This window comes from Saccopteryx leptura, chromosome 1 (genome assembly GCF_036850995.1).
Source record: "Saccopteryx leptura isolate mSacLep1 chromosome 1, mSacLep1_pri_phased_curated, whole genome shotgun sequence".
Classification (NCBI taxonomy): Eukaryota; Metazoa; Chordata; class Mammalia; order Chiroptera; family Emballonuridae; genus Saccopteryx; species Saccopteryx leptura.
This window is the reverse complement of record NC_089503.1, coordinates 335,541,657-335,557,288: the sequence shown is the minus strand read 5'-3', so window position 1 is coordinate 335,557,288 and position 15,632 is coordinate 335,541,657. Positions and strand designations below refer to the sequence as shown.

General features: G+C 42.5%; 1 protein-coding gene across 3 annotated transcripts in view; it reads right to left on the bottom strand.

The window, feature by feature from the left end:
• The window catches only part of MDN1 (midasin AAA ATPase 1), a 164,887-nt gene extending 149,776 nt beyond the window's left edge, over nt 1–15,111 (bottom strand). For all 3 annotated transcript variants that reach the window (XM_066358873.1, XM_066358874.1, XM_066358875.1), the window contains exons 1-2: nt 14,896–15,111; nt 7,799–8,025 (exon numbers count right to left, since the gene is read on the bottom strand). In XM_066358873.1, coding sequence (XP_066214970.1) covers nt 7,799–8,025; nt 14,896–14,997 — 329 coding nt within the window. In that variant the 5' untranslated portion in view covers nt 14,998–15,111. The remainder of the gene's footprint in view (nt 1–7,798; nt 8,026–14,895) is intronic.
• Nucleotides 15,112–15,632: the final 521 nt, after the last annotated feature.

The window sequence follows — 15,632 nt, the reverse complement described above, 5'->3', positions numbered from 1 at the left end:
AGGGCAACTACTGTATGATTCCACTTATCTGTAATAGTCAAATTCATAGATACAAAAGTATATTTGGTGGAACACGAGCAAACTCCTCTGTTCCCTGTATGTACTGGTCCGTGATGGAAGCTGTTGGTTTAGCTCCGTCTGCACTCTCATTACCCATGCTGCAATGAAGTGAGAGTAGAACACAGAGGCTGTCAACAGTAGGTATTATTATCCCCAATACACAGTTAAGGAAACTTAAGTCTAGAGTGGTTAGGTTATTTGCTCAAGATCACAAAGCTACTAAGTATAGAGTGGCTAAACTGAATCCAGACATAAATGCCATGCTCTGACCTGTGATTCAGTTGCTCTACTGCAGACATGAAAAAGGTGGATTTATCAAGAGTTGGGAGTTTTCTAGTCTGACCAGGCGGTGGCGCAGTGGAAAGGGCATTGGACTGGGACACAGAGGACCCAGGTTCAAAACTCCAAGGTCACCAGCTTGAGCGTGAGCTCACAGACAGGACCCCATGGTCGCTGGCTTGAGCAAGGGGTGACTCGCTCTGCTATAGCCCCCTGTCAAGGCACACATGAGAAAGCAATCAGTGAACAACTAAGGTGCTGCAACTATGAGTTGATGCTTCTCATCTCTGTCCCTTCCTGTCTGTCCTTCTTTGTCTCTATCTCTCTCGCTTTAAAAAAAAAAAAAAGAGGTTAAGTATGTAAGAGTGTACAGGTTATGGAGCGGACAGGACAGAAGGCAAAAGGAGAGGGTTTGGGTGAGAAAGAGACCTAACTGTCAGCTGGGTGAGAAGATACAAGCATGAGAATTGATGTGATCGGCAGGAAGGCTCAGATTTCAATAAGGAAGCCAGGCAAACAGGAATAGAGGCTTGGTAAATTAATGCTCAAGATATTCTGAAGGAGACTGTACAAATGGGTCTTACCAGATTCAGCTATGGCTTTGAAGAGAGACCTGGAAGCTGTGGTATGGGCAGCTGGTGTTGGCAGCACATGTGGGACCAGCTGGCAGAAACATACAAACATGTAGGCAGATAACAGTAACCAACTGGTCAACCTGACCCAAGGAGTCTTTTAGGAGGATGGAGAAAATGAGTTGAGTACACTGGCAATGGCTCAAAGCCTGTGAGGCTAGCAGGGAAAGAGAACTGCAGTTCACTGTACGTATACTAAAGGGGGACTGGTGGATATTCCACCCAAACATTTGACTACAGCACCCTTGTCTCTAGAGGCCCAGGGAGAGCTACAACTCTCATCTAAGTAATGATGGATGAACCACTAAAGCATTTTAAGCCGGAGATGATCAGATTTTTCCCTGGAGACTACCCAAAGTCTGAAGAGAAGAATCTCTTTCCTGGGGCAAGAAAAAGTCATACAGTCTAAAACAGTGGTTCCCAGCCCCTGGGCCGCAGACTGGTACCAGTCCATGGGCCATTTGGTACCGGTCTGCAGAGAAAGAATAAATAACTTACATTATTTCCGTTTTATTTATATTTAAGTCTGAACGATGTTTTATTTTTAAAAAATGACCAGATTCCCTCTGTTACATCCGTCTAAGACTCACTCTTGACGCTTGTCTCGGTCACGTGATACATCTATCCGTCCCACCCTAAAGGCCGGTCCGTGAAAATATTTTCTGACATTAAACTGGTCCGTGACCCAAAAAAGGTTGGGGACCACTGGTCTAAAACACAATAAGGAACACCGAGATTAAATATTTACTCTTGGATGAGTCATTCTTTTGGACAACTTATCACCCTCCTTCAAGGATCTAGAAACAAAATTTGTGGCTTATTAAATAAGTTCTGGCTCTTACACTGAGAACAACTTAGTTAACTCCTCCAGAGAGTTGAAATGGGACTAACAGTGCCTAAATATGTCACAGATTAAAAAGATAATGTAGCCTGCCTGACCAGGCAATGGCGCAGTGGATAGAGCATCGGACTGGGACGCAGAAAAGACCCAGGTTTGAAACCCTGAGGTCGCCAGCTTGAGTGCGGGCTCATCTGGTTTGAGCAAGACTCATCAGCTTGAGCCCAAGGTCACTGACTTGAGCAAAGGGTCACTCGGTCTGCTGTAGCCCCCTGGTCAAGGCACATATGAGAAAGCAATCAATGAACAACTAAGGTGCTGCAACAAAGAGCTGATGCTTCTCATCTCTCTCCGTTCCTGTCTGTCTGTCCCTATCTGTCCCTCTCTGACTCTCTGTCTCTGTCAAAAAAAAAAAAAAAAAAAAAAGCCTGACCAGGCAGTGGTGCAGTGGATAGAGTATCGGACTGGGTTGCGGAAGACCCAGGTTCGAGACCCCGAGGTCGCCAGCCTGAGCACGAACTCATCTGGGTTGAGCAAAAAAAGTTCACCAGCTCGGACCTAGGGCCCCTGAGCAAGGGGTTACTCGGTCTGCTGAAGGCCCACGGTCAAGGCACATATGAGAAAGCAATCAATGAACAACTAAGGTGTCGCAACGAGAAACTGATAATTGATGCTTCTTTTCATCTCTCTCTGTTCCTGTCTGTCTGTCCCTATCTATCCCTCTTTCTGACTCTCTCTCTGTCCCTGTAAAAAAAATAATAATTTTTTTAAAAACTAAAAAAAATAAAAAAAAAAGATAATGTAGCCTGACAGGTGGTGGCTTAGTAGATAGAGCATTGATCTGGGACGCTGAAGTCCCTGGTTCGAAACCCTGAGGTCACTAGCGTGAACACAGGCTTGCCAGCTCGAGTGAGGGGTTGCTGGCTTAAGCGTAGGATCATCGTCATGATCCCAAGGTTGCTGGCCTGAGCAAGGGATCACTGGCTCAGCTGGCACCCCCTGTTCAAGGCACATATAAGAAGCAATCAGTGGGCCTGACCTGTGGTGGCGCAGTGGATGGAGTGTTGACCTGGAAATGCTGAGGTCGCTGGTTTGAAACCCTGGGCTTGCCTGGTCAAGGCACATATGGGAGTTGATGCTTCCAGCTCCCCCCCTTCTCTCTCTCTGTCTCTCTCTCCTCTCTCTCTCTCCTCTCTAAAAACAAATAAATAAAATAAAATTAAAAAAAAAAAAAAAAAAAAAGAAGCAATCAGTGAACAACTAGAGTGAAGCAACCACAAGTTGATGCTTCTCAACTTCCTCCTCCTCTCTATCCCCTCCTGTCTCCTTTTCTCTCAAAAATCAGTAATAATTTTTAAAAAATGATAATGTATATCTACACACTTAAACACTATACAGTCCTGTATAAATATACACTATACTAAAATATGACCATTCAGTTTCAAAGTCCACCTTCCTAATTCCTATTGCAGATCCACAGATTTTCATGCCTGAGGATGTTCAATGTCATGTTACACACATCAAAAATTTAAATAACAGTATAACTGCCCAACAAAGGAATTAGAGTAATAAAACACTATGCAACTATTAAAGTTTTATTTACAGACATGCAAAGATGTCCATATATGACTAAATCTAAAAACATTTCAAAATTATATGAAATGTTTATTAAAATTAGTATATTAAAAGTTTACTTTTAAATTTTATTAAAATTTTTATTTTAAAAATAGCTGCATCAATGTTCTAAAACTGACTGTGGTGATGGCTGCACATAGTATCTGGGAATATATTAAAACCACTGCATTATACACTTCCGTGGTAAATGAACTGTATCTCAATAGAGCGGCTTTAAAAATGTATGCATAGAAATACATGTGTGCCCCTCTCAGGTGGGTGAAAGAGTGACAAAAACAAACAGGGAGTAAACTTTCCAAACTACTCACAGCAGTTATCTCTGGAGAGGAGACATTCAGGGTGGAAAGGACATTTTGCTTTTTACAATTCTGTGTTGTTGAATATTATTTGGATATATTACTTTTGTAATTAAAGGAGGATGTTATTTTTCTCACAAAAATGCTGTCAGAATCAGTAAATTAATTCTTGGAAAGAGAGAAAAGTTCACAGTTAAACGCAAGGTATTTCACCTTCATGGCATTTCTGAACACAGTTTTGAAACACAGGTGTAGAAAAGCATGACTACTTCTGGTCCCTCATCCTGCTCTATGCCAGCATTATTTCAACATGATTGACTGTCCATATACATAAATTGTCTTACAACAAAGCATGCTCTATCACAGAATTCTATCTGCTGTGGTTCACAAAAAAAAAAAACCATAACTGGACCCAGCCATTATTGTTCTTTTCAAAGACAGACAGCACAGATGAGGATCCACATGCCTAGGACAAACTGGCAGCAAATCCAAAACAAAAGCCAACGAATAATCCAATACAATCCAGATGAACTTGAGTGATTATTCTTTCCTTCCTGGGATCATGATCATTAGCTATAGAGTGTACTGTTAAGATCAACAAATACTTGAATGGCTCAAAAATGATGAGCAGGCAACACCACAAAGCAAAAAAAAAAAAGAACTTTAAAATAAGATTACACTCGAGAGAACACTAGGGAGGAAATTCAACACATAATGTAGCAAATTATCTGAAACCAGCTACAATTGAAGAAATTGTTAGCACAATTGTAGATGACTTTTTAAAAATAGAGCTTTGGGCCCTGGCTGGTTGGCTCAGCGGTAGAGCGTCGGCCTGGCGTGTGGGGGGACCCGGGTTCGATTCCCGGCCAGGGCACACAGGAGAAGCGCCCATTTGCTTCTCCACCCCCCCCTCCTTCCTCTCTGTCTCTCTCTTCCCCTCCCGCAGCCAAGGCTCCATTGGAGCAAAGATGGCCCGGGTGCTGGGGATGGCTCCTTGGCCTCTGCCCCAGGCGCTAGAGTGGCTCTGGTCACGGCAGAGCGATGGCCCCGAGGGGCAGAGCATCGCCCCCTGGTGGGCAGAGCGTAGCCCAGTGCCGGGTGGATCCCAGTCGGGCGCATGCGGGAGTCTGTCTGACTGTCTCTCCCCGTTTCCAGCTTCAGAAAAAAAAAAAAGAATTTACCCAAGGGCAAAAAAATGTGTTCAAACCTGACCTGTGGTGGCGTAGTAGACAAAGTATCAAGCTGGAATGCTAAGGTCACTGGTAGGAAACGCTGGCCTTCCTCAGTCAAGGCATATATGACAAGCAATCAGTGAACAACTAAAGTGAAGCAACTATGAGATACTTCTTGCTTTCCCACCCCTTTTCTCTCTCTCTCTTCTCTGTAAAATCAGCAAATAAACTTTAAAAAATATGTATGTGAAATAACTACATGTAAAAACAGTAACGAACAAACAAAAAAATAGTAATTATGTGAGGCAAAGAATGGGTTAATTAACCTTATTGGGGTAAACACTTCACAATATATACATGTACCAAATCACCATATTGTCTACCTTAAAACTTACACAATGTTATATGTCAATCTTATCTCAATAAAGGGTGGGGGGGCAGTAATAAACAACTGGTTTCAGAAAGGAAAAAAAATGTCCTTTTTTTTTTTTATCGTGCATGAGAGAAAGAGAGAGACAGGGACAAACAGGAAGAGATAAAGATGAGAAGCGTTAACTTGTTGTTGTGGCACCTTAGTTGTTCACTGATTGCTTCTCATATGTGCCTTGACCAAGGAGCTATAGCAGACCGAGAGACCCCTGCTCAAGCCAGTGACCTTTGGGCTCAAGCCAGTGTCCATGGGGTTATGTCTATGATCCCATACTCAAGCTAACAACTCTGCACTCAAGCTGGTAAGCCCACGCTTAAGCTGGAGACCTCGGGGTTTCAACCTGGGTCGTCAGCATCCCAGGTCGATGCTCTATCCACTGCACCACAGCCTGGTCAGGCAAGAAATGTCTTATTAAGACCACTGTGGTACCTCATGAAAACCCCATATAGGTTAACAGGTAGGTCTCAGAAAGAAGTGTGAACCCAGAAATGAAGGGCATTAGGATCCTAGGAAACTTGACTGGGTTCCTGTCTAATCTCTAGATTTTCATCCCCATCCCAGTTCTCTTCATTCTTCCTCCACAATCTGACACAATACAAACCCTTCTCTAATTTCCAAGACGATAACACACTCATTTTTCTTACTTTAATGATTTCTTTGATCTCCTTAAATATTTGACTCATACCTCTATTATTATATTGTATCCAATTGTTTGCGAGTATAGGAACCCATTACATTCGACTTTCTTACCTCCATGATGTGGCCTAGAGCTTAAAAGAATAGATTTTTATAATTACCTACTAAACAAATAACTGCATCCTATCTAAATACATATATTGGGTATATTTCTAATACATTAGGTATATTTCCTCAGAAATTTGAGGTGCATGATAAATGAGCTATATTTCTTTCTTTTTTAATGTTTATTTTATTGATTTTCTTTTTTAGAGTGAGGAAGGGAGAGGAACATCTGTTCCTGTATGTGCTCAGACCGGGGATAAAACCAGCAACCTCTGCACTTTGGGACAACGTTCCAACAACCGAGCTATCCAGCCAGGGCTCAGCTACGTTTCTTAAGCTTAAATTCAGAATTCCACTCCACATCATTACCTATAGCTCGTTTCCCATCATGCACTAACTCATCATTTACACATAGCTTTTGTTTTTAAGTTACTCTATCATGGGCACCTTTGTAAGTTGAATTATATCATTTCAGAACAAAGTAGGAGCATAAATGAAATATAAAATACACTGCCATGACAAAATGTAAATAAGAAAAAGTAGGGACGTGTCTCAGATTAATTTAATAAGAACGTAAAATTCGAAGCTGATGAGACCAGATGGAGTAATCCATCATTTTAATGACTCCAGAAGCACTCTACCACAATGCCCTAGTAGAAGTTGGGGTTCAAGTTCAATCCGACAGGACTGACTAGAACACTTTATGATTACCTAAATGATTAACAAGTGAGACCATAATCTCAATGCTCAATCAGATTACCACATACGATGGTGATCTTTATTTTGTCGTGCATTTTCTAGTTTCATCAAACTAGGCCTATTTTTCCCTCTCCTTTTAGAAAAGTTCATAAAAATTATGGTTTTTCCTAAGCCTTGATTTCTTGTTCCCTATTCAAAAGCCACACTAGAGATCATACTTCCAAGAAAGTCAAGTGCCCTTATTGTGTTGATGAAGACAAATAAGAGATGAATACAAGAGATGCTTCTATTAATACAAAGAACAACATTATTCATGTTTAAAGCTCTTTATCTTCTCAACTGAAAAACCCTTGACACTCATTTTCCTGCCTCTTTTAGCTGTTATACACAAACCATATTTTACTACCAGTTAGGAGAAAACCAGGTCTGCATGTGCCTGGAGTCCCAGGTACTTCAAGAGCTGAGGCAGGAGGCTTGTCTGAACCCAGAAGTTCTCGGCTACAGTGTATTATGCACTAAATTCAGCATCACTATGCTAACCTCCTGAGAGTGGGGGAATTATGATGTTGCCTAAGGAGTGGTGAACCAGCCCAGGCTGAAAATGGAGCATGCTAAAAGAGAAATACTTTAGAATTCAATTCTAACACAACTTCTTACCATACTGACTTGCAACAAATCTCATCCATCTAAAGTGGAGGCTGTAAGAGCCTCAGCTAACACTCATTTAAATTATGCCTTATATGCACGCCTTGTCAGATAACACAATCCTTGAGGGCAGGGACATTCCTGGCCATTTCTGTCTCAATGGCCAAAACTTAAACCTAGTAAATGGTCACTGAGCTGAGCTGGATAAATGGATTCTCTGTGATTATTTCTGTAAAACAGTGCCACTTATCCCTTTCCTTGCTGTATTTTCCCTCTCCCATTCTTGTTCTCATCTCAGACTAATTACTTCCAGGGAGAAAGTGAGTTCTACCACCCCAAGGAGAAATGTGAAGAATAAAACTGCTACTCACGGGAGGACATCAGGATGACTACCGACGAGCTTGCTCATTGAGACACAGAGCCGTTCGTGGAGATCGTGGTTGACTTGGCCTCCAGCTTTAATGGCTTCAGCATTCCTTTCCAGTAAATCCAAAAGGAGAGGGCGCAGCTGGCGACCCACCAGCACAGTACAGTCCTTATCCAGAAGTAGTTGTGCTAAAGTATTCAGGATGCCCTGGCGATCTTGAGGTGTCCACACCTGAGGGAGAAGCCAAACAAATGATCCATGTAAAAATACGTTTGTACTCCGGCTGAAGAGCAAAGAGCTCTGGTTTGGAATCAAAATAAACGATTTCCAGATTTCATACGTGAGTTTACCTTCTAAAACACGGTAGGGGCGGGAGCAATAGAGGATTAGTTAATTCAATGTAAAAGCTGTTATAAATAAAAATCAGTCCACTGGGGTTTGAGGTAAAAGAACAGATATCAATTCCATGTAAAATGTTACACAGCTTCTCTGAAAAATAATGTTTCATAGTCTCAACACTCTTCCAGGGAATCCAGCGCTTCCTCCAGCTCCTTCATTGAAGGAAAATACAGAAATGAAATGAAAACAAAAAAACTGCAGCTAGTATGCAAAACTGTCAACTCTCGAGGAATGGCTAGAGATGAGAAATCATTTCCTTGTTAAGGTCACTGGTTCAAAACCCCAGCCTTTCCCAGTCAAGGCACATATAAAAAGCAACTATGAGTTGATAATTCCTGCTCCTCCCTCCCCTTTCTCTTTCTCTCTCTAAAAATTAATAAATAAAATCTTCTGGGGAGGAACTAAAAGCATCAACTCCCATATGTGCCATGACCAGGCAAGCCCAGGGTTTTGTACTGGTGACCTCAGTATTCCAGGTTAATGCATTATCCACTGCACCACCACAGGTGAGGCTAAATAAAATCGTTAAACAAATAAAAATAAAAAGAGCCTGACCAGGCAGTGGCACAGAGAATAGAGCGTAGTCCTCAGACACTGAGGACCCACGTTCAAAACCCTGAGGTTGCCAGCTTGAGTGCGGGCTCACCAGCTGCAGCATGAAGTCTCCTGCTTGAGCGTGGGATCATAGACATAACCCCATGAGTTGTTGGCTTGAGCTAGGGGTCACTCACTCTGCTGGAACCTCCCACTCAAGGTACATATGACAAAGCAATCAATGAACAACTAAGGTGCTGCAACAAAAAGTTGATGCTTCTCATCTCTCTCCCTTCCAGCCTGTCTATCCATCTCTCTCTCACTAAAATAGTTAAGATAGATAGACAGATAGATAATCAAATTCTGGAAATGATTAAAGCAGGGGTCCCCAAACTGCGGCCCCTTGAGGCCATTTATCCGGCCCCCGCCGCAATTCCAGAAGGGGCACCTCTTTCATTGGTGGTCAGTGAAAGAAGCACATTGACCATCTCATTAGCCAAAAGCAGGCCCATAGTTCCCATTGAAATACTGGTCAGTTTGTTGATTTAAACTTACTTGTTCTTTATTTTAAATATATTTGTTCCCGTTTTGTTTTTTTCCTTTAAAATAAGATATGTGCAGTGTGCATAGGAATTTGTTCATAGTTTTTTTTTATAGTCCGGCCCTCCAACAGTCTGAGGGATAGTGAACTGGCCCCCTGTGTAAAAAGTTTGGGGACCCCTGGATTAAAGCCATCCCTATAAAGGCTCTAGCCTCCAATAAATAAACAATACAGATCCAAAGTAGACAACCACACTCTGATACACAAGATAAAATAGACAACAAAATTCTAGTGCCTGGGTTCAGACTGTCCATAAGCATAATAAGGAAAACTGTAAAGTATGTAAAAGGTCTCATCCTGTTAGTGCGTTTGCAGGACTGCTGTTAGTTTTTGATTAATATATTCTGATATTCTATTCACACATATTCAGAGTTTTCCTTAATTCTGCACTACTTATATTTGAAGCTGAATAAATTCCTTGTTGGGCTAGTCTGTGCAATATGTTTAACATCCCCGACCCCTACAAACTAGATGCCAATAGAACTGCTACCACCAGTTGTGACAACCTATTATGTCTCCAGATTTGCTCGCACAGGCAAAAATGCCTCCAGTTAAGAACAACTGGATTGGGACAAAAATTTTTTTCACACAGAAAATGGAAATAAGGTTGACAGAAATTTTCTTAAAAAATTAAAAACTAAAACAGTAACACTTTACATACCATTTTAGAAAGCTTGGATTTTGATTCTGGAGACAATGGGAAACTTTTATACAGAACAGTGACAGATTCATATTTGTCTTATCAATCACACACACACACACACACACACACACACACACACACACACATATTTTGGTGACAGAGACAGCGAGAGGGACAGACAGGGACAGACAAACAGGAAGGGAGAGAGATGAAAAGCATCAATTCTTTGTTGTGGCATCTCAGTTGTTCATGGAGTGCTTTCTCATATATGCCTTGATGGGGGTGGGGGCCCTCCAGCAGAACAAGTGACCCCTTGCTCAAGCCAGCAATCCCGCACTCAAGCTGGTGAGCCTGTGCTAAAGGTAGAAACCTTGGGGTCTCGAACCTGGGTCTTCTGTGCCCCAGTCCAGCGCACCATCCACTGCGCCACCGCCTGGTCAAGCAATGACAAACATAATAAATGACCAGAATCTATAGAGAAATCTATAGGGAATATATAGAGAAAAACAAAGTCAGTGGTTGCTTGGGGGAGGAGCATAGTAATGAGGAATAATAGCTAAAAGGGATGGGGGCTTCTTTTTGAAGTTACAAAATGTTCTAAAATGGACTGTGAGGACAATTGCATAGATCTGTGAACATAACAAAAACCACTGAACTGTACATGTAAGTGGATTAATTTATGGTATATGCACTATAATAAAGCTGCTTTTAAATATTGTTACAGTTCACATGTACTGATTAGTTACTATGTGCCAGGACACTGTAACTGGCACATAGCAACCACTTTTATGGATAGCACTTACTGTAGTTTAGGTATATAATCCTCATAGCAACCCATAAAATAGATAATATGCCCTGACCAGTTGGCTCAGTGGTAGAGCGTCGGCCTGGCGTGCAGGAGTCCTGGGTTCGATTCCCGACCAGGGCACACAGGAGAAACGCCCATCTGCTTCTCCACCCTTCCCCCTCTCCTTCCTCTCTGTTTCTCTCTTCCCCTACTGCAGCCAAGGTTCCATTGGAGCAGAGTTGGCCCGGGCACTGGGGATGGTTCTGTGGCCTCTGGCCTCAGGAGCTAGAATGGCTCTGATTGCAGCGGAGCAACGCTCCACCCAGATGGGCAGAGCATCGCCCCCTGGTGGGCATGTCAGGCGCATGCAGGAGTCTGTCTGACTGCCTCTCGGTTTCCAACTTCAGAAAAATACAAAAATATAAATATAAATAAAAATAAAATAAAATAAAAATAGATATTATCCCCAATTCACAGATAAGAAAACTGAAAAATAAAAAGGGGCCTAACATCACAAAGCTAGCAGCAGAATCAGGAATCTGAGTCCTGAATCTGGCTCCAGAATCCCTGCTTTTAACTACCCCCTGTAACTATTTAGCAGCTACCATGTAGAATATATCAAGAAATTGAGACTTAGGGGTATTAAGTAACTTTTCCTACCCTGCCCTCTGACCTCTGGGGAGAGCAGCAGGGCTAGAGAGTAAGCTCAATCACCAATGGCCAAAGATTTAATCAATTATGATATGGAATGAAACCTCCATAAAAATCTAAAAGGACACAATTCGGAGAACTTCTGGGTTGAGGAGCTCGTTGATAGAGTGGTGCACTCAGAGAGCACGGAAGCTCTGAACCCGTTCCTGCATACTTTGCCCTATGCATTTCTTCCATTTGGCAGTTGCTGAGTTATATCCTTATATAACAAGCCAAGGATGTAGTAAGTAAAATGTTGCTCTGAGTCATAAACCTCTCCAGGAAATTAAACCCAAGAAGAGGGTAGTTAAAACCTCCAATCACCATGAGGTCAGAAGCACAACTGACAGCTCAGTCTTGCAATTTGTGTCTGAAGTGGGAGTAGGAGGGCAGTCTTATAGGAGTGAGCCCTTAACTTGTGGGATTTGACACTATCCTCAGGTAGAAAGTATTAAGACTTGAGTTAAACTGTAGGACACAAAACTGTGTCTGGTGGGGACTGAAAAAGCCTTGGGGGGACAGAGGTGTGGGGTAACTGGCTATAAACTGACAGTCTGCCCAACCCCTCACCTCACTTGTTCTGTGAAGTTACTAAAGGCTGTTAAACTGTGGTGTGGATTGTTTTTACTCATCCTACCCCCCCCCCCTGCTGGCCCCCGGAAAGACTGGAGGCAAGTTTCTTCTTTGTGTAAAGTTAAGATGTTAAGTATGGTGGGGGTTTTCTGCACTTGGAAAAATTCTTGGGTTGCCTTGGAAACATGATCAAAGATCTCACTGATTTGCTAATGACCTCACTTTGCCCTATAAATAAAGCAAGATGAGGTTTTTGAGGGCGCTCTCTTCTTGCCAGCAGCAATTGTAGAACCCTCCCAACCCCATCCTTTTATTTCTTGAAGCCTATTTTCTTAATTCCACGCCATTCCCACTCGGGAATTGTAATCACTAGTCGTGCTGGTTCGCGGCATATGTCTGAGAACTACTTGGTGGTGTAGGAAAATTTAAAAACTGGAATTAGAGTCAGAATTGCAAGATGGTAGTGGTAGTAGAAATGAAGTGGAAGAGAAAGATTCAATACTGAGAAAGTAAAAGTCAGGAGACGTTGGCTATATGTGAAGAAAAAAAGAGTGAAGTATTATTGACTATAATATATAATTGGATAGAGAGGGTGGTGTCTACAGCTGAGATAAGAAACACAGAAGAAAACACAGTCCTGCCTGACCTGTGGTGGCGCAGTGGATAAAGTGTTGACCTGGAAATGCTGAGGTCGCAGGTTCGAAACCCTGGGCTTGCCTGGTCAAGGCACATATGGGAGTTGTTGCTTCCTGCTCCTCCCCCCTTCTCTCTCTCTATCTCTCTCCTCTCTCTCTCTCCTCTCTCTTTCTAAAATGAATAAATAAAATTAAAAAATTTAAAAAAAAAAAATGGTTTTTTTAAAAAAAAAAACACAGTCCTAAAATATTCTTAATTCATATCCCAAACTCAAAATAGAACCAGTATTTAAAAATCTTTACTTGCCAATAAAAACCATTTTGTTTCCATAAACTGGAAAAAAATAAAATGGCCATACAATCAACTCTCCTCTGAAATGGAAAGAAACAAATCTGAAGGACATCTCTGAGACAGGACAGAATTTACAGACACTGGGAGGCAGAGAAAGGAAGGCAAAGGGGTTCCAATCTCCTTAATTCAACTGAACTTTCTAGTTCTCTTGAGTCCAGTAGCATTACTATTCAGTCTCAGAATCTACATTAGTGGTTTTCACACTACAGTGTCAGATTCTCCGAAACCTCTAGTAAAGGCTACAAACCATTTCCCCACCTTACACACAATACATAAACACTAGTTTTGCATTCACAGTGTGTAGAATCATAAATCCTGTTGTTGGTCCATATTGTTGATTCAGAACTTCTGCTCTAAATTCCAAAGCCCATTTATTAAAAAAAAAAAAAAATCTCTAGCAAAAATACATAATTCAGAAGCTTGTCACAAGCTCAGCTCACTTAAACTGATTATCTCTTTCTGTACTCCAGCCCCCCCAAAAAACAGTTTTCTTTCTAGACCTTCCCATTTGTGTTAGTGATTCCCTTCACTTGGCGACTCACAGGCCAGAAACCCCAGGGTTATTTTCCACTCTTTCCTCCTCTTTGCTTCACAAATTCAATTGGTTGTCTCCAAACAGAAATGCCTCCAACGTTAAGTTCCCTGTCGCTCTAGACCCAAAATACAGCCATGGCCTCCTAAGCAATGCAATATACTGTATTTCCTCATGTTTAAGACGCACCTTAATTTTGGGACCCGAAATTTGAAGGAAAAAAAAAAAAAAAGTATTACATAAAGTTATTGAACTCAAGTTTTACTCATTATAAAATTCATACAACTCATCACTGTCAAAACTCCCATCCATTAGCTTGTCCTCATCTTTGATGACAAATCACTGTCTTCATATATTGCCTAGTCCTCAGCTCCATCTATGACAATTGATATGCCACAACCACTTTATAAGACGCACCCTGTTTTTAGACCCCAAATTTTTCGGGAAAGGGTGCATCTTATACATGGGAAATACGGTATATAGACAGCATTTGTGACTTAGTAAGTTCTAGATACCAGAGTTAGAAAAAATTTCTATTTTGAAGAAACTCAGATACCGGGGGGTTGGGGAAGAACACAAATTAAGATGCAAAGTGAAGAAAATAAGTGGTATGGGTTGGAAACTCAGATGGGGGTGGGGGAGAGATAAGAGAGGGAGTCAATGAAAAAAGGCTCTTAAAAGGCCAAAGACCCGTTTTCCAGAAAACTGACTTCATAATTACTATGGTTAGTATCATGCAGTTAGCACTAACTGGCTTGCTTCTTCCGTCAGCTGTTTTATGTTTATGAATTGTCTCCAAAAATAAACATGAAATTCCGTGGGAGCAGAGAGAAGCTGTAATGGATTTATTTATCTGTTCCCCACAAAACCTCACCGTGCCTTACGCACAGCAGGAATGCAATCAATACTTGTCAATGGGCCGAAGAGACAGTGCAAAAAAGAAAAACATGCACCCAAACGAACAGAGGTGGCTAGACCTGGGACACTTCGGTAAAACAAATGACAAAAGAGCAAGCAGATTTGCCACCTCGTTTACAGAAAACAAATCAAAACCAAAAAAACCACATTTCTTTCCGAAGGCCAGGTCTACCACACTGAGTCAAAAAGCTGCGTGGGGTAAGTCTGTGGAGAAAGAAAGGGAAGGCTCCCCCAAATAAAAAACAACAGGCTCTTTCCAGCCTCCTCAAACACGCGTGGACGCCTGCCACTGGCTAACCCTCAGGAGGGGGCCAGAATGACAAGACACCGCTTCTCTCTCCCCTTAAAGCAGCGCGTCACGGGACAGGGCCGCGGGACACGAGCGAAGAGGGTGGCAGGCGTCTGCCGGGCGTTCTCGTTCTCGCTCCGGTTCTTACCTGCTTGGCCAAGAACCTGCCCAACTCGCTACGGCTCTTCTCGTTCTTGGCAGCGATTAAACGCAGCGGGGTGGCCGCCACCTCCAATAAAAAGTGCTCCATGACCGCAGGTCCTCTATTCCGGTGGTCACCAGCGCTCCCTCCTCCACGCTCGGAGCCCGGGAGCCACCAACTACACCCCCAGGAAGAGCGGCCCCCGAGCCTCCCCACGCACAGGGAAAGCTGCCGCACACGTGGGGGAGCACGCGGCGCCCTGCGTCATCATCCCGCGACGCCCCTCCTACGGCAGGGCGTCCCGCCCCCTAGGCTGCGAAAACGCCAGGCGGCACTCCTACGCCACTTCTGGGAGGGTAATCCAAGCAGAAATCTCTTAGCCCAGCAGTCCAGTGCCTATCGATGGAAAGCCTGGGAACAACGTGGGACAGGAACACGAGACAGAAGATTCCGCCAAAATGAAAAAGCGAGGGAGACCGAAGGGGTGTGTAGTTTTCAGCCCACCATGCTTCCCTACACCTCAACACACAAAAAGATCTGATATCTGAAAAGGAAGCAAAGGGGGTCTAAATGGTGATGGAAGGAGACTTGGGTCTGTGATCACACAGTGCAATTTACAGATGATGTGTTATAAAACTGTACACCTGAAGCCTATATAACTTTATTAACCAATGTCACCCCAATAAATTCAATAAATTTTTTAAAATTATTTTTATTTTATTTATTCATTTCAGAGAAGAGAG